We start from the raw sequence: 21,166 nt of genomic DNA on the forward strand, positions 1-21,166 counted from the left end.
TTTTATTCCCATTTTAAGCCTTATGAAATATGCATACCTCTGTATGAGAGCTATAAGGGGCCCCAGGAAGGGGCTCCGGGGACAAACGCAAATCAGTTTCTGCTCTGTTGACATTCTGAATGCAGAGAGTAAGTAAGGTTTTAACCCCCACTCCATACAACCCCCCCCCTTCCCATAATCACCCCTCTTCCAGAAACACACACAGACACACACGTTTATCCAGGACCTCGGTGAAAAATGACAATTTGATGAAAAAAAGCTTGTTCCTTAAATGATGTGTTCTCTAGCTTCCCTCTCAGGAATGGATCGCCCCCCCAACACACACACACACACTTCCCCCTGATCAAACATAACTATAGTTTAATGCTCTCTTCTCCCCATTTCATTGGTGTGAGCTTTGTTTATGATTTGTACAGGAAGTTAATCATTGCACATTTCAATTTCAATTCTATTACTAGACTGTTATCTTGACTCATTTTCTAGTTTCTGTCTTTCTTTAAGTTAGACCTTTTCATTAGGTTCATTGAAACCAAACCATCTCTCATCAAATTCCTAATCTAACTTATCATACTATTCACATTTACTTCACTTTAATACATTATTTGCAAATACATGTTTACTTAACTCATTAATCAATTATGCATTAGGATCTCTTAGGATCTCCTTCTTAACAACCACACCTGGTTACACTACCACAGAGATAAGAACGCTGTAGCCAGTGTTACTGCTGACCTGACCCAAATAGCCCATTCAAATCTATAGTATAACCGACACAGGTTAACGGAGGGGGAACAGGGGAACAGGAGAGGCTGTTGGAGTTTGAAAGAGATAAATATATTACGGGTGAGATCTGTGTTGGCTGGGTTAGGGTTTGTTTGGATTGTTTGGTTTGGTTTGTTTCAATCAGCAAATTACAAAAAAACATAGTTCCACAACTCTTGCAAGCATGTGATAGGCTGGTGGATCATAAGGCAGGCTCACAGGCGCAGCGAATCCCAGCAGCAGAGGGGTGGCAACCAACGTGGCGACCAGACACCCATTCATTCATCTCACACTCTTTAGTATATGATCGTAAAACCAAATTTTTAGATGCTCTGAAAACTGTTCATCCCATTCAATCTTCCCCCCAGAAAAAATACACTACATTGATATAATCTAAGGAGACCCAGTAGGCCAAGAGGCCTGGGCTGCGGGTGCCACTACAGACCCAGTATGAGTCACGCTTCCCCCATGATGAAAAAAAGAGTTGCTCCCGCCTCAGTCTGAGAGGCTTCAAAAGGTCAACTCATCACCGGGACAATACCGAGGACGTCAGGCGCCCTCCAGAGAGGAGGAGGACAAAAGACCACATAAACGTCAGGAAAAACGACATCCAATTTATTTTCTTCACTTGACTGTGCATTACATGGCTTCTGAAAAAGAGCAGAGGAGGGGAACGACAGAGGAAAAAATAGGGGGTAGATTGTGCTGGAAGAAATGGCAGCATTGATCTACCTTTGGCTCTAATGAGAGAACAGATCACAGTCAATTATAGCTCTTTTCATCTCCCCGTTTAAGACATGAAGAGAAAAGGAGGATGGAGACCGGAGAGGAGGGGAGGAGAGGGGGATGGAGTGGGAGAGAGGGAACGGAGGGTGGAAGGTGAGAGAGAGAAGGTGATCGAGTGAGAGGGAGAGAAGGAGAGAGATGAGAGAGAGAGGGAAAGAAGGAGAGATGAGAAAGAGAGAGAAAATTTGAGAGAGAGAGAGAGAGAGACAGAGAGAGAGATAGAGAGAGAGAGAGAAGGGGAGGGCTAGTCTACTGAGAGATTTGCCACCTTATCTGCACATCCCTGGCTGTTATTGATCAGCAGCTGCTTTATAATCAAACAGTCGATGAGAAGAGGAGCAGAGCAGCAGAGCGTGGTGTGAGGGAGACCACTGCTTGACAGGTAGCAACGGGGAGATGCAAGGTCGCTGGAACTACCACAACCGTTACCGGAAAATCCCATGGTCCTCTACACTGGCCATCAACGGAAATCTCCCATGTCTGCCGATTGCTATAGGCGAACTAGGCAGGGGAGGGGAGGCCTACGCCTAGGGCACCATGAAAAGGGGGGCGACAAAATCCGAACTGCATCCATTAATTAACCGTCCTGCACCGCCAGCAGAGGGCGGCAAGTTACATGTCCGGGGGCGTCACTCCCATTTGCGCTCCCGGGCGGGGTGGTGGTGGTGGGGGGGGGGGGGGGGGGGTGTTCAAACATCTTGCCCAGGGCGCCGAATGTGCTAGCGCCGGCCCTGCATCTGTCCAATCTTAATGTTTCTTCCCATTGGCCCCGCGGGTCGAAATATGACTTGAAACAGTGTCTGGATTGTTGTGTCTGTGAGGTGAGTGTGTGTTTTGTGTGTTGGAAAAGGTAAACCATTGCGTCTGGTGTACTGGACAAGATGCAAATGGAAGAGCAACACATCCAGTACAGAGCTACCTCTGAAACTGTGTTCACGCCAGCAATATCTCACTCGTTTCAAATATTCATGCCCCATTAATATTATATGTTTATTAATATTCATGTATATCTATACTCCATCCTCCTTTCTAACTTCACACAACCTGGAACAGGCTTCCAGTCTTCCCTGGCTTACAGTAACAAACGTTTCTCCATCTCCCTTTTGTATTCCTTCAAACTCTTTAAAAGTGACAAGATCATGAGACTGATCATGAAAGTTGTTTAATTGTTGCTCTGCTGAACTTTGGCCTGAGTGCATACGCGGACATAGCAGGGAACATGATTTGGGATGGCTAGGAATAGCCATCCAGTAAGAAGCTCTGACATGTGCACAGAAGCAGCATTATCACAGCTTCTGAGCGCGCGTGTGTGTGTGTGTGTGTGTGTGAGTCTCTCGGTGTGTGTGTGTGCAAATCGGACATGGTCAGCTCTAATCCTAGCTTCTTAACAAGACCACTGTGCCCTGAAGGGGAGTAGGATAGGAGGCATGGGTGGGGAGGGAAGGAGGAGAGGAGTGTGGAGTGGAGGGTAGGAGGGGGGAGTGGAGGGGAGGCGGAGAGTATTGACACCAAACTGGACCCAACCGGAGGGAGGGAACGAGGAATGACATGAGAGAGGACATGGGGAAAGAGGGAAAAGACATGCGGTCAGACTGAGGGATGGAAGACGTGAAGAGGGGGGATGGAAAGAAGGAATGAAGGAGGAGACGAAGACAACAGAGAGAGTTGGAGGAAGAGTTGGAGAGAGATATAAAGGGATGGAGAGGGCTTATGTTCTTGGTGTTGGCTGTGGAAGCTTCCAGAAAGCTTTATCGCCTGTGAGTTAAGTGGTTGTTGCTAAGCCAACAAAATCCTATCCTGAGTGGATTTTTTTTCTTCTCCTCCTGCTCTATTTCTTTCACTCTTTCCCCTTGTTTAGAACTGATGGGGAGGAGAGACCAGACCAGTTCTCTCATTCTCCATCTCTGAGCTCAGGATGCCAAATCCAGCTCTTTTTCCACCATGCTAGGTCTTCCTTTCATGTTCCTGTGTCTTTGCCCTCCCTTCTGTCTCTTTCTTCTTTCCGTACGTCTTTCAACTCTACCCTCCCCATCACATCCCCTCATTTCTCCTCTCCCCCCCCCCTTTCTCCCTCCTTCCTCCTTTCCCTTCTCTCCTCCCTCCTCTATCCTGTCTTCTACCTCCCCTGTCTTCTCCCTCCTCTCTCTTTTCCCGCTCTCAGACACGGCCCCACCATCACATAATGCCCCAACCAGAAGCAACACGGACGATAATCCAAAACACAGGTTCATCTCTATTCTCTCTCTCGGCCCCCCGGAGGGTGTCACACAGACGAGACCAATGTCTCTCCATCGCTCTGCGGCTTAGGATGCGCTTATTCGCTCTCTTTTTGTCTCTATCTTTTCCTCCGAGTATTTCACTCGCTTTCATTGTCTCTGTATTTCACCCTTCCTCTCGTTCTGTCTTTCTATTGTCTATCTGTGTGTGTGCCTGTCTGTCTGTCTGTCTGTCTGTGTGTCAGTCGGCCTGTCTGTCGGCCTGCCAGCCAGCCTTTCTGCATGTCTGCCTGTCTGTCTGTCTGTCTGTCTGTCTGTCTGTTCGTCTGTCTGTCTGTCTGTCTTTCTGTGCGTCTGTGTGTGTGTCTGTCTGTCTGTGTCTGTGTCTGTGTCTGTGTCTGTGTCTGTGTCTGTGTCTGTGTCTGTGTCTGTGTCTGTGTCTGTGTCTGTGTCTGTGTCTGTGTGTGTCTGTCTGTCTGTCTGTCTGTCTGTCTGTCTGTCTGTCTGTCTGTCTGTCTGTCTGTCTGTCTGTCTGTCTGTGCCTGCCTGCCTGCCTGTCTGTCTGTCTGTCTGTCTGTCTGTCTGTCTGTCTGTCTGCACAGCAGGTGAGCCTCTGATGGGCCTTGTCTTCCTCTCTTCTCTCTGGGAGGTTGAAGAAATGTCACTCAGTAAAACTGCTGTCAGTTTGATGAGAGGAGAAACTCCACTGAGCAGAGATAAAGAACCTGGGATGATGGAAAAGTGTGTGTGTGCGTGAGTGTGCATGTGTGTGTGTGATAGTATTTGTGTGTGTAATGGTGAAAACATCTGTATGTGACAGTGAGATGTCTTCAACATTAAATATGGGTTGGTTATTTTGATGACAGTATTCCACAGCGGTAGTTAGTCAGAGAAATCTATTAAGGATTAACTGAGCATGACTTGAATCTTCATACCTGACAGACACACACGCAGATTTACACACACACACACGCACGCATGTACACACACATATCCAAAGCCACACACAAACTCCATCGCACCCACCACAAACACACGCACACAGGTGCTGTGAAGGAACAGGACTGGCAGCAGGTAGGTGTTTTATTGCTGGTCTTTAGTCACAGTTTACTGTGCCCACATCTCTCTCTCTCTCTCTCCCTCTCTCTCTCTCTCTCTCTCTCTCTCTCTCTCTCTCTCTCTCCCTCCCTCCCCACCCTTCACTCTGCAGAATGAGGCCACTTCCGCACAGCTCTGTTTATCAACTGAAGACGACAGAAGCCTCCAGCTGCACCTCCACACGCATGGACTGTGTCTGCGTGCATGTGTGCCTGAGTGTGTATGTGCATGTTGTTATTGCGTGTGTGAGTTTGTGCCTAAGTGTGTAAGTGTGTCCACAAATGTGAGTTGAGGAGGAGTACTGGTCCGCATGCTTGCGGGGGTCACTGTCAACATCTGACCAGGAAGTGTCTCTGATGTCTGCACCATCAGTTTGTCTGGAAGGGAAACGTTGGATTTATTCTGAGAAGCTTGACAAGTGTGCCATATTTAGGCCCCTCGCAGAAGTTTGAAAAGGTTACTGGCACCCGTGTGCTCTATTGAGATAGTCAACAAGAGCACTGAGTCAGCTAGAAGTCGAGAAAGCTACTGAATTACTAGTGGAGATACCCTTTGCACACCCCTACAGACACACACACTTGCACTGGCACACACACACGCCCTTCACGAGCTGGAAATGTATCAACACACACACTACCTTCTCGCCCCCCGCCCACACACACACACACACAAACACAAAAACACACACAAATATAAATACACTTCTCCAACATAAATGTACTTCTCACACACATAAACACACACACACACATTCACCCACCTGCAACACAGCGCTCTGGTCAAAGTTGTAGGCGCTGGGTCGTCCCTCGAGGGTGGAGAAGGCTACGTTCCCTCCAGTCAGAGGGGAGATGTCGCTGAAGTCATCCACGCAGACCGCCATCCGCTCGTCATCCCCGGGACGGATGAAAATCTTCCCCTCCCGCCCGTAGGTTTTCTTACACGAAGCGCTGTAGTACTGGTAGGGCTGCCAGGGGGCGCCCTCCGCTGTGCGCTTGTAGATGGCGAAGCTCTCGGGCCGGCTGGTGAAGAATTGGAGCCGGATGTAGCTGATCTCGAAGGACTTTCCTGGAGAGGGAAGGGGTTGGGGGGGGGAGGGGAGAGAGAGATCTTAAAATGAATCAAGATCTATGCTATGATTGTCCCATTTGTCCGGGGAACGCTGAAACCACACCATTGGCATTGATCATAGGACTAGGATTGGAACTATTGTCTCTATGGGGCTTGCATTCCTTGGGGAGCAGAAGAAGAATATAACGAATAAGAGGACGAAAAGGAAGAGCCTGGTGAAACAATGACAGATATTCTAGACAAATACGATGGTGGTTAGAAGCTGAAGCAGACGAGAAAGCAGGGGGGTTGGGGGAGGATGGGTGTAATTTCATTACAGAAAACAACAATGGAGGATCGAGTTAATTTCCCAGGATTCCACAGGGTAGCTGAATGTCACCGCGGCAGAAGAAGAAGAACAAGGCGGGATTAGTCTCTCATTAGGCGGCGCACGGAGGGACCGGCACGAAACCGGAGGTCAGGGTAGCATAAACGTTTGTTGAGCGCCGAGCTGATGGCGTTCCGAGGACGCCGGTCTAAACTCCGGGAGGCTGGCATGCACTTCCTCCTGTGGGACCGACCCGACGCAGTCTGGGATGACTATTCATTTTGAGACAGCCAGGAGGTGGGCGGCTTGCAATGGGTCCTGATTACTGAGTATGCCGAACACATCGACGGGGGCCCCTCAGAGGTAAACAGAGTCCGTCAAGCAGCCGGTAAACAAACAGACAGTTGGAGCTGTAGCCTGCTCAGTGAGCATGCGGGCGCGGGTTCCGATTTTTAGTTATCATTGATCGGCTGATGTCTCTCTGGCGCCTTATTTATGAGGGCGAGAAGAGGGGGGAAAGTGAGGGATGGAGGGAGAGACACGGAGGGAGGAGAGGACGGGAGACAGAGAGATGAGAGGGTTTGAGGTTTGAAAGGGAGAGAACGAGAGAGGAAGAAAAGGAGTGAGAGAGAGAGAGAGAGAGAGAGAGAGAGAGAGAGAGAGAGAGAGAGAGAGAGAGAGAGAGAGAGACAGGGACAGGGAAGGAGAGGTGGCGTACTGGACACATCCGGGAGGGCAGCGCATCGTTGGGCCGCTGAGCCGTCACAAAATCCATAACGATTTTACTGTGCCCGTCTGTCTCTTGCCCAGCTCTCAGTGTTCCTGTAATTCAGGGTGCCCATTAGAGCGTGCTGCATGCATGTTCCGGGACTGGACTCACTGGCCAATCCCAACCAACTGTTCTGCACGTTGACATTCAAGACGGATGCAAAAGCGAGCAGCGATGAGATGACAAATAAGATGTCCCAGTGAGAAAAAGGAAGCATGTGCATTGCCCAGGCCTGTCACAGGCTCCAAATGTGATTTTTTAATTTAAATAATAATCTACAAGCTGTTTGGGCATCAGCATCCTCAAGATGCCAGCAGTGCTGTTTTGGAGGAGCAGACTGAAGCTGGACATACGATGGACGTTAAATTAGGCTAGGCTGCATTTTCAATTAAAACTGCTGGAATTCGTGGTTGCAAAACGACCCCACTGATAGGCTACTTGATACCGTTCAAGCCAGTGATTTACAATATACAGTCTTACGTTTAGAATCACTACAAGTGTCATCAACCTTCAACACTTCTCGCACTCTTTCTGGGGGGGGCCAATGGAGGGGGGGGGGGGGGGGAGTTGGGATTTGAACAGCTTTAGAAGACTCTGCTCTAATTGGGGAAGGAGCCTAATGACAGCATTGAGGCTGAACATGGAAGGGGGGCTGGCTGGAGAGGAATAATAAGCAGACAGACTCCCCTCCCAATACTTTCCAAACAGAAAACCTGCCTCAATTAGACGATGAGGGAGAGGGCGAGCGTTTCTGTATTTACACTTTGGCATATATTTTGCTCGGCTGTGCTTGAAACTGCAAAAGGTCGTCGGAATGCCAAGCATGTGTGTGTGTCGGCGTGTGTGTGTGTGTGTGTGTCAGCGCACGTGTGTGAGTGCATGTGAGTGCACACCAGTGTATGTGTGTGCATGGACGCATTTATGTGTGTGTTTGTGTATGTGTGCCTCCTCCTCTGTCTTGTGTGGGTGTTATTGATTGGAGACCCTGCAGTTACATGCTAACATGAACAGAGCTGACATCTTTAAATACAACATCCACCTGTCTCACTCCGCCGGCAGAGGAGACCGACAAACCTGTTTCCTCTTGACTGCTCCATCATCCATCCATGGTTCACCTACTGGCAGGCAAGATAGTCGAGCACAAACACACACATGCACGCTCGCACGCACAAATGCACGCTGACAAAATCCCACATGCACACGCAGACAGATGTAAGGGCCCACAAACAGACACACACACACACACACATTCACCAGACACCCTGCATGGGCCTGTAAGGACCTCAAACAGTGTTAACAGGTCATTAGTAGGCCTCACGAGGGCCACTCTTAGCTGGACCAGATGTAATGATTTCTCCCCCCCCTCCAACATTTCTCTTTATCTCTCTCTTTCTCTTCCCCGTCTTCTCTCCAGCGCTGCCCTATCTCTCGCTCTCCGTCTCTCTCCCATCCCTTCTTCTCTGTCGCTGTTGGACCCGCTCCTCTCCGCGCCTCACTAATGCCGTCTCTCACACACGCCGCCCGAAAATCCTTTCCATTTCATTTGCTCCCCGCATGTGGCGAATTTAGTCCCGCTGGCTCAGGGATGAAGGAGAAGGAGAGGGACGAGGAGAAAATGAAACATTCGTAGGGGTGTGCGCACGTCGCCTGTGAAGCTACGCGGTCTAATTACATAGGACATTAGCGTATCTCTCTCTGGTTCTCTCTCCGTCGGGTGGTTCGCACTGGAATCGTAGGCAATCTTCCACTCTCTTACTGAGTCCTCCATGTGTCTCTCTCCCTTTCACTCTTTTTTGTTGCCCCCCTTCTCTCTTGAACTTCTCTCTTTTTCACAATCCCTTTCTCATTCACGTGTACTTTTTCATTCTTCTGTCTCTCTCTCTCTCCCTCCCTCTCTCTCTCTCTCTCTCTCTCTCTCTCTCTCTCTCTCTCTCTCTCTGACCCTGCTGGTCAACCATCTGGCTACAACACAGCTATGACCCCGCTGACCTCTGACCCCTGATCCCCTGGCTAGAAGAGCCAGCTGCAACCATACTCTGAGACTCTCTCTGCTTTATCCTCTCTTAGACTCAATATTTACAGTCCTCTTCAGTTTTTCGATGCATCCTAGCATCTGCCTCTTCAGACAGTTTAGAGAGGAGTGGAGTCTGTGTTTAGGCTGGCTTACACTACTTCATCAGAAATGACACCAACAAACTGCCTGTGAGGGAAAAGGGAAGGCTTGGTGAAAAGTCACGTTCAAACTTTGCTCTGCTTCAAATGATCTGAAAGGTTTTCGTAGGTAATCAGGTCAGGATTATCGGAATATGAGGACGACGTTAGAAACTGATGATGCTAACATAACTTCACTGTTTCACTTTTTGAATGAAATATATCCCCAAAATATTTAGTACTGTATGGAGGACTTGTTCTTCAAAAGGATCACATTATGACTAATGCAAGAAATTTCAGAAATCGCTTTTAAAACAAGATTCCCTTGCATCATGTTCAGCCAGGCACGGCAGTCCTCTTTCCCAACACAGTCACATGTTCATAACCTCTGCTTTATGTACAGAAAGACGTGTGTTGGTTCTAAAACGCAAAAGGTTGTTTTTGCTTAGTCATTCTTTATACTTTTTTTTCCTGAGAACAACGCCACATGAAGACTAGAAGCCTGTGTGCGTGCGTGTTGTTCTAAATGTGTGAGGCTTCTATCATCCTTTGAATCTGAGACAGGAAGCCTCTCGCCTTTAAAATCAGTGAATGAGAACCAGCTGCAGACACCACCGTGTGTTTGTGTGTGTGTTTGTGTGCGTAGACGCCTGTGTGTGTGTGTGTTTGTGACTTTGTAGGAAAAACCTGACCCCAATTCCATTCCACCAGACCGCCCGGTGCTCTTTTTATTTTTCTTCTTCCTCATCTTGTCTTGTTTACTCCCCTCCTCTCCTTTCCTCTCCTCTACCTCCGGCTCCCACTAACCACCCCCCTCTCAGCTGTCCCTCTCTCCACAGACAAGTTCTGATTTCTGGCCTGGCCGTCGTGTGTACCTTCCCACCCTCTCCCCCACCCCGACGCCATCCGGCCCTTACCTTACCTTCCCCGCCCCCCAACCCCCCCGCCCCCCAACCCCACAGAGGCGGCGTACTTTGGGTTGGAGTGCCGAGAGAACCCCCCACACGCACACAGCCCCCCCCTACACACGCACACAGCCCCCCCAGACACACGCAGCCCCCCCCCACACACACAGCCCCCCCACACACACACAGCCCCCCCCCCCACACACACACACCCTGTTATTACACCAACTTCCTGTCCCCAGCAGCTGAGGAGGTCCAGAGAGGGAGCGAGGGCAGTGGCAGCACTACAGACAACAGGCCAGAGGCCTGCTTAGTCTGAGAGAAGACCCCAGTGGATGCTTTCTGGGAGGGAGAGGCAACAAAGCATCCAGACTGGCACTGAGACAGGCAGACAGACAGACAGACAGACAGACAGACAGACAGACAGACAGACAGACAGACAGACAGGCAGGCAGGCAGGCAGGCAGGCAGGCAGGCAGGCAGGCAGGGTTAGGGTCCGTCAGACAGACAGACATTCCAACACCAGCAGCCCCTTCGGGACTAAAAGCACCGAGCAGAGGTTATGGACAACAGAACCACAGAGCACAATTCCGTTAACTCTAGCTCACTTTCTTTTTCTCTCTTTTTCTCACCCTTCCTCTCCTCCGAGCACGGGAAAAAAAATCAATATCCACTGACTGGCGCGTCTGCCTCCTGCCCCTCAGTCTGTGATTTAAACAGTTCCTCCCCAGTCCCAACGCTGACATTTTAAAGTCCTGTCATCATTTTCTCCTTTTCAAACTAAACTTCTTTTTTTTAATGTCAGCTTGATATTTTGTTTCACCTAGAGAGATGGGGTGTATTTCCTGGGCTGTCAGTACACTTCCCTGCCCTGAGCTCAGTCTGTCCTCGCTGACTGATGGCAACACACACCCGCACTCACACACACACACACTAGGCACACACACTACTCTCACACACACGCACGTACACACACATATCCAGAGAAAGAGTGAGTCTTAACAAAGACCACAGAAGTCTGGAGGGAGAGAAGGTTGGCACTGGATAATCTGTAACATTCACTGCCACCGTATACACTCAACGGGCACATAAATCAAGATTACTGCAAAAAAACACAAAATGATTCTCTTATCCCACCATCACTTAGGCAATTTATGAACTAGTGAGTCAGGTGGCTGAGCGGTTAGGGAATCAGGCTAGTAATCAGAAGTTTGCCAGTTTGATTCCCGGCTGTGCCAAATGACGTTGCGTCCTTGGGCAAGGCACTTCACCCTACTTCCCTCGGGGGGAATGTCCTTGTACTTAGTGTAAGTTGCTCTGGATAAGCGTGTCTGCTAAATGAATACATGTAAATGTAAATCTAAGGTCATTCAGCAGCATTGGACATACAGTAGCAGACCCCAAATGATACAGATGTCTCCTCTCTCCTTCCCCAGCCCCTACTCACCCACCCCCACGTACAATGTCCCACAACGCCCTACCCCAGATCCTCTTATGAGATATGCTATAAGCCTCTAAGATTCCATGTATCAGTGTTTTCTCATGCTAGATTCCCACACAGTGTTCCGTAGTTCTTCCAGTGTCGGATTCTGTGATGATTCAGGAAGTTGGTGGATGTGACGCCCAATTTATGTTTTGGTCATGTCTCGACATGCCACAGGTGTCTAGATCTATGAAGAGTGGCGCACAGACCTTTGATATTTGAAGATTATTTCAAATGATTTTGTTATATAGGAATAAATAATTGAAATGGAAACCTCCAAAGTGCTTTTTTCTTTTTCATTTTAATTGGAGTGCACAAAAACACTGATCTTACAGATTAGCTTTCAACAATATTAACCATCTAAAATATAAGGTGTTGATGCTTGATAGTGTGATGCACAATTCAGTTGAACGCACCCCAGGATAGAAACATCAAAACACAAGCCATCCACATTGGAACGAAACTGCCAAATGCTCTTGTACTTGACTTCGCAACACATGTTAAACGTCCTAGACAACTAAAATGCAACAAATCAAAAAAGGATGATGTCCGTTTAGACAGACTCAACAGAGAAAACTGGGACCGCAACCAAGTCATTATAATTTGTAAACAACCGAGTGTACCAGTGAACTTATGGATAGATGTGAACCATGGGACACAGAACCATGGGACGCAGAACCAAACCATCCCAGGAATGACATGACCTGGCTGGGCAAGGCCAGAGACAGAAGGGGCTGGGTAGGGGTAAGTGACTAACCAGGACCAGGCTATTGTCTGAGGGGTAGGGGGGGTGTTCCTCAGCATACAGGGGGGTTGAGGGGTAGTCCTTCGCTGGATAAAGATAAGAGAGGAGAGGCGTTTACATTGAGTAAGTAGGACAAGGAGATGTCTTGATCCTGACGCAAATGAATGAGGGCAGATGGATGGAGGGCAGAGAGGCTAGGAGGGCAATGGCTATAATAGAGAAAGGCTCTGGTCAAAATGGTGTCTTAACCTACTGTAGGGTGAGGCTGATGGACGGATGGAAGGAGGAGGGATGGAAAGAGGGAGGAACGGAGGGCTAAAAGGAGGGGGCGAAAAGAGGGAGGGATGGCCTTACCCAGGTGCAACGTGAGGTTGACGGAGGAGGGATGCTGAATGCCGTAGACCATCGACTGGCTCTGCCACCAGGTGGGCTCGTCTACCGAGTGGAAGTCCGTCAGGAGGCTGGCGTTGTGGCTGCGCTCCGGCACGGACGCGTCGCAGCTGTTGCAGAGGTGCTTGGAGCCCGACTGCATGCAGTAGTCCTCCGGTAGGTTGCCGCAGGTGTTGGAGGCAAAGACAGTGCGGTTGAAGGCCACGTTCTCAAAACGAGGCAGGCAGTGTTCAGGAGTGCCTTGGTCATCGTAACAAGCAGACATGGCCCCCTGGACCAGAACAAGGCTTTGGAGGAGGATGACGAGGGGCGTGAGAACCCGGAGTGGAAGGTGGGCCATCATGACTACCGACATTCAACAGACACGCACGCTCACACACACGGTCACACACGCGCGCACGTAGAAACCCTCACACCGGTAAGCCTGTCCACAAATGCTCCAGTTAAATCCAAGGCACTCGTTTCAGTCTTTACTTCCCTCTCTACTTCTCTCTGTGCTGTTTTCCCTGTTCTCTGACATGTGTTAGTCGTCTGTGGAGCTCGGAGGAGTTATGTGGGGAAGCCTCCCACACCGGGGATGGGAGGAGAGAGACAGGGGAGGGACCTGGGGTTGGGGTGGGTGGTTGTGTGTGTGTGAAAGGGGGCACAAGGAAAAGAATAGATAGGGGCAGACATGGGGGAGGAGAAAGGGAAGGAGAGTCACAGCGGGGTAGGCAGGGGAGGGAGAGAGGAGAAGGGATATCAAAGGGTGGGCCGTGAGAGACAGGGGGGAGAGAGACCCGAGGTGAAGAGGGTCTGTGGGGTGAAATGGAGAACAGCAGAGGGGTGGAGCAGGATGGAGAGGGGAGGAGTGGAAGAGAGGGAAGGGATTTGCGGAAGGGGGTCAAATAAAGTTGGAGAAAGGGTGGTATGGAGAGGACCGGCGATTGGGGCATGGAAACTACACCACCTGCTGGTGAGAGCAGTAGCTGCACCCAGACAGACACACTGGAAGACAAAGACACATAAATGCCACTGCATTATGTCACTGTAGAAATACCCTTGTGAATAATGCACTCAGTTCCATTGCGACCTGCGTGTGTTTATGTGCATGTCTGTGTGTACATGTGTATCTCTGTTTGTGTGTGTCCATGTGCCTGTATGTGTGTGTGCCTGTGAGTTTCTGAACATGCGTGCCTCTGTGTGCACGTGCTTGTGTATGCGTGTGTGTGCCTATGTGTATTTACCGCTGTGTTCTTCTGTGTGCATGTGCTTGTGTAAGCATACGTTTGCCTGTGTATGTCTGCACCTGTCTGTATCTGTGTGTATGTGCCTGAGCGTGTGTGTGTCTCTCTGTGTATGTGCCTGAGCGTGTGTGTGTCTCTCTGTGTGTGTGCCTGAGCGTGTGTGTGTCTCTCTGTGTGTGTGCCTGTGCTTGTGTGTGTTCGGCAGAGCCTAAGAGAGCTCTCAGACAACACCGCATCTGCCACTTATGAGAAAGTGCAGTTTCATTGTTATGGTGATGGATGTGTTGGTGGATTGGCACCCTGCAGGGAGGTTCTGGTAAACGCTGACGGCAGAGTGTCTGCCCCTGGGATTACCACAGGTACTGCTCGAATACAGAGGAGAGCTACACACCCGTGCGCACGTACACATATTCACACACATACGCCATCTACACACTGATTTATTTGCACTTGGGCCGTTCAAGGAGAGGAACAGAGGCAGAGAGAACCCTCATAGATTTGACAGTCAAATGTACAAAATGAAAATAATGTATGCATGCAGTTGACTAGTGCATCACGTTGATACGAGTATAGCTGAATTACACTTGAAAGGTGCAGAGGCCTATTCGACGAAGCAAGTTCAACACACCCAGCTTTTCATTATCTGTCTTCACTAGCCTAAAGACCCCAATTACGCATAACAACAGTAGTTATCAGCTTATATCAACCCAGCTTGGACAAGGCTCCCAGAACAAATATGAAGAATTTAAAAATACAATCCAAACTAAAAGCAACACAGTGTCTGCTGCCAAAGGCAGGAAGAAAGCAGAAGAAATGTAGGCTGTGTGAATTCCTAACTGAATATCAATATCCCTGCCCCATCATTGAGGCATGAGTAGGCTATCTGACAATAATTGCAATGGAATATTCTGGAAAGATTTATGTGTAGAGTAGAGTGGATTAGTCTTATGATGAGTAAGACAATGTTAGCCTTATTCTTTCAGCTGCAACCCCAGTTGTGTGAAACCGTCTTGGGAGGATATGAAGAACAAATATAAAAGCACACTGGTAAGTAGTCTAACTTGCAAATCTTAAAAGGTCAACAAGTAAAAGGCTTTTGTGCTTTAATCAGTCTGTTTTAGGGGGAAATTAATATGTACTCTTTGGGGAAAGCCAAAGGGGTTTGTCCGTCTATGAAAACTGTTGCTTTACACCGCCTAACTCATTATTCGAGTGCGGAAGGTTGCAGGATCTTCTAGGAACGGCGATGCAATTTTCCAAGATTTGTATTAGTAAGCGATGCTTTCATATGTGTTGGTCTGTTATTTTGAACAAAGGTGTGCAGCATGTGCCACCGTCCATGGCGTATCTATCCACGTAAAAAGTGAAGCACCGTCGTAACACTGAGGCCCTGGGTTAAACTCAAAGTTACCTTGCTAACCCCATATCTTGCTTTGTACTGCAGTATCAGCCATAACCAAGAAATCTGATACAACCACTTTCCATGTGTGAATGGAAGTAATCTAATTCTAACCTCATTCAAAATAAGGTGTGAATTAGTGTAAACCTGTCACAGAAAAGTCAAAGAGAATGACTCTCCTATCTGACAAAGTTAAATCATTCGACAGGAACCAAGTGCTATGGCAAAGCTATAAGGTGAGATTGTTCTAGGTGAGTGGCAAGGAGCCAGGAACTCACAACTGAAGGAAGAGACAATGTTTGTCAGATAGAGGGTGGAAAGAAAAACAGGCAAGCAGGCAGACAATTGAGAGAATGGGAGGTTAGTGAGAAAGAGAATGATAGCAAGCGGGAGAAAGAGGGAGAGACCGAGACTGAGAAAAACAGAGAGGAAGAAACCCAGATGCAAAGAGACACAAAGGGGAGATGCAGAGAGACAGAAAGCAAAAGAGCGGTGGATGATGGCTGAGAAGCAGAGAGCCATCTCAAGCAGAGAGCCATTTCATACACAGACAGGCGTTTGGATGCTGCAGATTTATGATCCATGGGGATTTACGGCCGAGCTTCTACCATATCTCCTGGTGATTGCTCTGATATACTGCCCCTCTCTCTGGCAGGCTGTGGAGGGGGTCACATCAATTTGCAGTGAAATCCGGCGTTGACTTGAGAAGGCGAAGGAGGTCTGCTTATGTCCTGTTTGACCGGCTGTGGATCTCCTATCATGACAAGAGAGACCAATGTGTCAGCTGGATAGCTCATATTCAACATGGATTCTCTGTGTGTGTATGTCTGTTTGTGTGTGTGTCTGTTTTTCTGTGTGTGTGTATAGTGACTCAGTCGAATGATGTAGGTGTTTCATGATCAATTATGCAGCAAGGGAATGTGTATGTCAATACAGACACGCGTGTTGGCAGACTGGGTGTAAATATGTTACGAGGAAAGTATGTGTATGGATATCTTCCTTAATATTCCAGTCAGGAAAGAGCCGCATCACGTGTGGAGAGCAGATGAAACTGTCTCTTAGGGCCGATCAGATCAGAGGGACTGTGATAAACTGCTAATTAGTTCATGCTTGGGTGTGTGCCTGTGTATGTGTTGTATATATGTGTGATGGTGTGTTTGTCTTAACACAGCGCACATGTGTGAAGGTATAGTTGAAATCATTGAACAATACAGAAATAGCTTCAGAAATATGTAAACCTTTTTTACTTGAAAGCTGTAACAAACCTTCAGGAAGTTGAGTAAAAATAAGACAGTTTTTCTCAATAGCTTTGGCTCGATTCTCGAAGGACGAAAACATAATTAAAAAAAATTGTTAAAATCACTGAGCATTTAGTTTATTGTTCACACAAGATTGGAATTTCTTGTTCATTTAAGCAAATTGCATACGTTTTTGCTAGTGTGAAAAAGAGGTAGTGAAATGTTCTACAATTATGTATTACATGTATATGGCTAGCTGATCAAAACTGATGAGTTGATTCTCAGTGAAATTGTCATTCTCTTCATAACTTTTAAACATTCTTTCATTGTGTGAGCCATCACATGCCATCGCATGCAATTATTAATTCAATTATCAAAATCTGTCAGATATACTGTACATATGAATTCCATACATTTACATTTACATTTATTCATTTAGCAGACGCTTTTATCCAAAGCAACTTCCAAGAGAGAGCTTACAAAAGAGCATAGGTCACTGAACATAACAACGAGGTAGTCCCAAACATTGCAAGTAGCCAAAACATGAAGCATACATTGTGAAAAGCTAAACAAGTGCCAAAGGGAAGACCCATAAGAGCATGCAGTTATACAAGTTACAAATTAAACAACATGAACCACAAAAGTGCAGGACTGTACCTGTAGAAGAACAATCAACAGTAAAATATTTCACAGCGAGTAAAAGACTTAACTTCGTTATATCTAACCTAAAAGAGAAACAAGTCACTCAATAAGAGTCATTGTGATCCTGGAGGAAACTAACTAACAAGTCCAGCCAAGTATTCTTAAGTGCCGTTGTACTCCAGGATGTCTCAATGACATCCATAAATATGGATGTCATTTTGTGGCAACTTTATGTTCACTATGTATGACTTAACATGAAAGAAGTGTAAAAAAGTACATGCAAATGTACATTTTCTGTGTTAAAATGTCTGTTGAAATTGGTGCATGAAAAGCTTACTGCGATACAGAATAGCATTCAGCAATACAAAACTGACATTATGGTATAGTACATTAAGTAGCTAGTGTAAACTAAAAAAGTAGAACAACATTCAATGTGAATATCACAAACATTTCCAGGGTTGACTGCAATGGTGAAAAACATCTAAGCATTTTGACGAGTACCACTCACAGTTACAAAAAAACCTTTGGTTTTGGTGGCATTGGCTAATTTACTGACATAATAACTAGGTTTTTGAAGCGTGAATTATAGTTTTTCTCAATCGCTTTGGATCATTTTGGAGGTGAGTTACTACCTTTGGCAGACATGCAATAAAGTTGCATTTCTGCAAATAAACACACAAACAAACACAGAAACTGTTTCTGCATCACTGCATCTTTCAACTACATGGATGCACACACACATACAGACACTCAGATACACAGTACACACATGCGCACAAGCTAACACACACAACTACCTGCCTGTGGAGATGTTTTTTTCCTACTGCAGCAGACTGGCAGGTCCAGGCTCCTTTCATGATGCGTTGTCGCCGTAGCGATGCGATCTGCTTTCAAACAGCGATTGGATGTCATGGCTGTCAGCGCGTCACTTAGCCGGGAGGCAGGCGGCTGACGCTGTCCCGCTGAGAACCCTACGGCTGACAAACTAATGAGCATCACAGGCGGGAATCCACCATAGACAATGAAACAACAATGCCAGAGCATAACTCTACAACAGCCTGAAACAGTGTAAAACTAGTACACACAACAACATCACTGTAAAACTCTAGCCCAGCACTGTAAAACTAGTACACTAAACAACACCAGTACAAACTCTAGCCCAGCACTGTAAAAACGAATCCACACGACAACACAAAATAGGAACAGAAATGTGTCAAACACTGTCAAACTGGTACACACTACAACACTGGAGAGCCACACACTGCCACAACCTCAGACAGCACTTTCACTTGACGAATGGTTGACTTCACAAAAAGGTCTGCCTCAACTAATTGTGTGACTTCCCTCTAGGCTCTGGAGTTTATACGCATTTATCAGTAAGCTTAGTGGAGTGAGGGAAACACCAGAAAAGAAATTTGACTAAAGAACAATGAAAATATCAAGGACATAGAAATGATCTGCTGCAAAGTATCTCGGATGCATCACTTTCAGAAAACACATACATATTTTTTTTAAGCTTAAATTTAGTTGCAATAAATAAGGCCCTTGACCTCAGCCTCAAAAAAAACGAGCTACGCTGTCACTATGCAACAACACTGTAACCTTTCTGCTCCACAAACTCCGACCTTTGAATTACACAATTTACAAACTACGTCTTCAGCCCTTCTGATGCACAAACTCTAACTCTTCAGCTACACAAATCACACATACTGTAAGTCTGAAGCTACACAAACTACACAGACTGTAACTGTTAAGATAGAACAAAATACATAAACTGTAAGCTCAGCAATACAAACTCCCATTTCAACGTTTTTTTCAGAATTGTGGACTTTTAACTAAACACGTCTAGCACACCACAGTCTTCACAATCAAAAGACATCCTCATTTAGTGACAACACTAAAGACGAATAATAAGTCAAGCATCTGCTATACTTAAACTCCAATATAAATCAGATTAGTATAACTGGTTAGTATAAGTGGCTGCAATCAACGATCTGCAAAGGCTCCTGGGTACCAACTAAGGCACTGGTATACAGTTTTACACTATTGTCTCACACTTTAAACATTGCAAAATGTTATATGTTGCTCATGCAATTAATCCAGAAGTTGGTGAAACCGGCTCCGCTGTATGGGTGAAATAATTACATGTTTGAAGTGGCTGGTGCCTTTAACCAATTAACCTCAATTCACTAGGCTGAGAGGCAAGTTCACCAACATATATACAGTATATGTATAAACACACACGGTATATTTATGGAGAGGCTCGACATTGCCCACATGTTGCTGCAATTAAAACAGCATTTGAGGTTTTCACTTTGGCTGTCAGTGCATCTTAGTTTTGGGTCTCAAAAACAAGGTCAAGCTGTAGGCAGAGTGCCAATTATACAATGACAATCGGGGCTGTAGTCAAGGTTGTTCAATGACCTCAGACAAACTCTGAAGTGATAGAGGCAGGACCTGACCATACGTCAGGTATATACTGTATGTATTAGTGGTGGGCATATATATTTTTAATCTAGATTAATCTCACTGTAATATTGGCGTTAATCTAGATTAAAATGGCTAATTTGAATTCCACCAAAGGCATTCAGAATATGTGTGCTACCCAAATATTGACTAAAAGTAAGTCTTTGAGAACGGGTTTCTCAAGCCAGTTGAGCGAGGAGATTAGTTAGCTTGGCTGATAGAGCTGTCCTGACGGGCTTGCCTCGGTTGCACTCAAACAGTAGTTTGACAACGACTCTTCCCCTGCGCTACATCAGTGCTTGACCCGCCATCTTGCGTATTAGCTAAGGGATGTAAGGGAGTAAACTAATTCCGCATAGCACAAGGTGCAAACAACCTTAGTCTTGTCGAGGTTTTCATTAAGAAGCTTCTTAATAATTCATTTTCCCTGAAGCAAACCCGGCGGCTTCATAGCTGCATCAATGTTAGCACGTCATGTTTGATGTGGTAATTTCATACACAAGGCATACAGACACGTTCGAAGACTCGTTCTCGCCCCCTACAGTGCAATTCGGATAGGTGTACATCCGCGCTAAAATATCAAGGTGAAAGTCATCATAGCTTCCCTTACGAAAAAGAAGCATACTTCAAGTTTAATTTGTAAGTATAATGAAGTATAAAAAGTATACTATTATAATGGTACTGAAGGTTTACTAGTAGTGTACTTATTTAAATACTATTTTTGTATTTTTTTAAGTAAACTGAATTGGCCCACCTTTTAGGTCACTCAGTACACTTTAAAGTACACTTATAGTGTATTTGAGGTTTACTTTTGAATACTATAAAGTAGCCAGTGTAGTGCACTTTTAGTTCATGAAGTATACTTCCTAAAGTAGCTACTTCAAAGTATACCTTTGAATACTCAAAGTAACCTGTGTACTTTCAGTTCATCAAGTATACTTCTTTAAGTACCTCAAAATATACTTAGGAATACTTTAAAGTGTATTTTCAAATGGTGTAAATACTTCAAGAATTAAACTTATAAAATGTCCATTTACTGTGAATTACAGTAATTAATTAATTTAGGCGCTCCTCAAACGCCGCCGATCTTCCGACACTTTACGAGAACGGGGACCCATACCATCGCCCACTGTGGATTATTAGTTGAGAGAAGTTAATTTATGAGAATGCAATAATGCTGTAAAATCCAGCTTTTCTGATCAAACGTAACAGTCATTTAACTCATGGTTACAATGGTAAACCAGCACAACAATGACAATTAACACGTGAAAAAACACTACATTCTAAGCAGACACTTTTAAAAATCGAAATTCATGAAGTTACATTTGTATTTCGGCAAACTTATCAGCAAATGTTAACACTATTTACCGCCTTGCATCATGGGAATTTACCAGCCAATAAGCCACGCCATCTTACGTAAAGGCCGATTTATACTTCAGCGTTTTTACGCACACGGGGAACGCCCTCTCCGTCAAGAAACGCCCTCTGCGTGTCCTCTCCGAGCCCCTCGCAGAG

At 46.3% G+C, this 21,166-nt stretch overlaps 1 protein-coding gene across 1 annotated transcript in view; it reads right to left on the reverse strand.

Moving 5' to 3' along the window:
• Positions 1 to 13,294, reverse strand: part of lamc3 (laminin, gamma 3) — a 31,536-nt gene extending 18,242 nt beyond the window's left edge. Inside the window, 2 exon segments of the mRNA XM_047045228.1 lie at positions 5,623 to 5,927; positions 12,645 to 13,294. Of these exon segments, the coding sequence (XP_046901184.1) occupies positions 5,623 to 5,927; positions 12,645 to 13,020 (681 nt within the window). The 5' untranslated portion in view covers positions 13,021 to 13,294.
• Positions 13,295 to 21,166: the final 7,872 nt, after the last annotated feature.

This window comes from Hypomesus transpacificus, chromosome 22 (genome assembly GCF_021917145.1).
Source record: "Hypomesus transpacificus isolate Combined female chromosome 22, fHypTra1, whole genome shotgun sequence".
NCBI lineage: Eukaryota > Metazoa > Chordata > Actinopteri > Osmeriformes > Osmeridae > Hypomesus > Hypomesus transpacificus.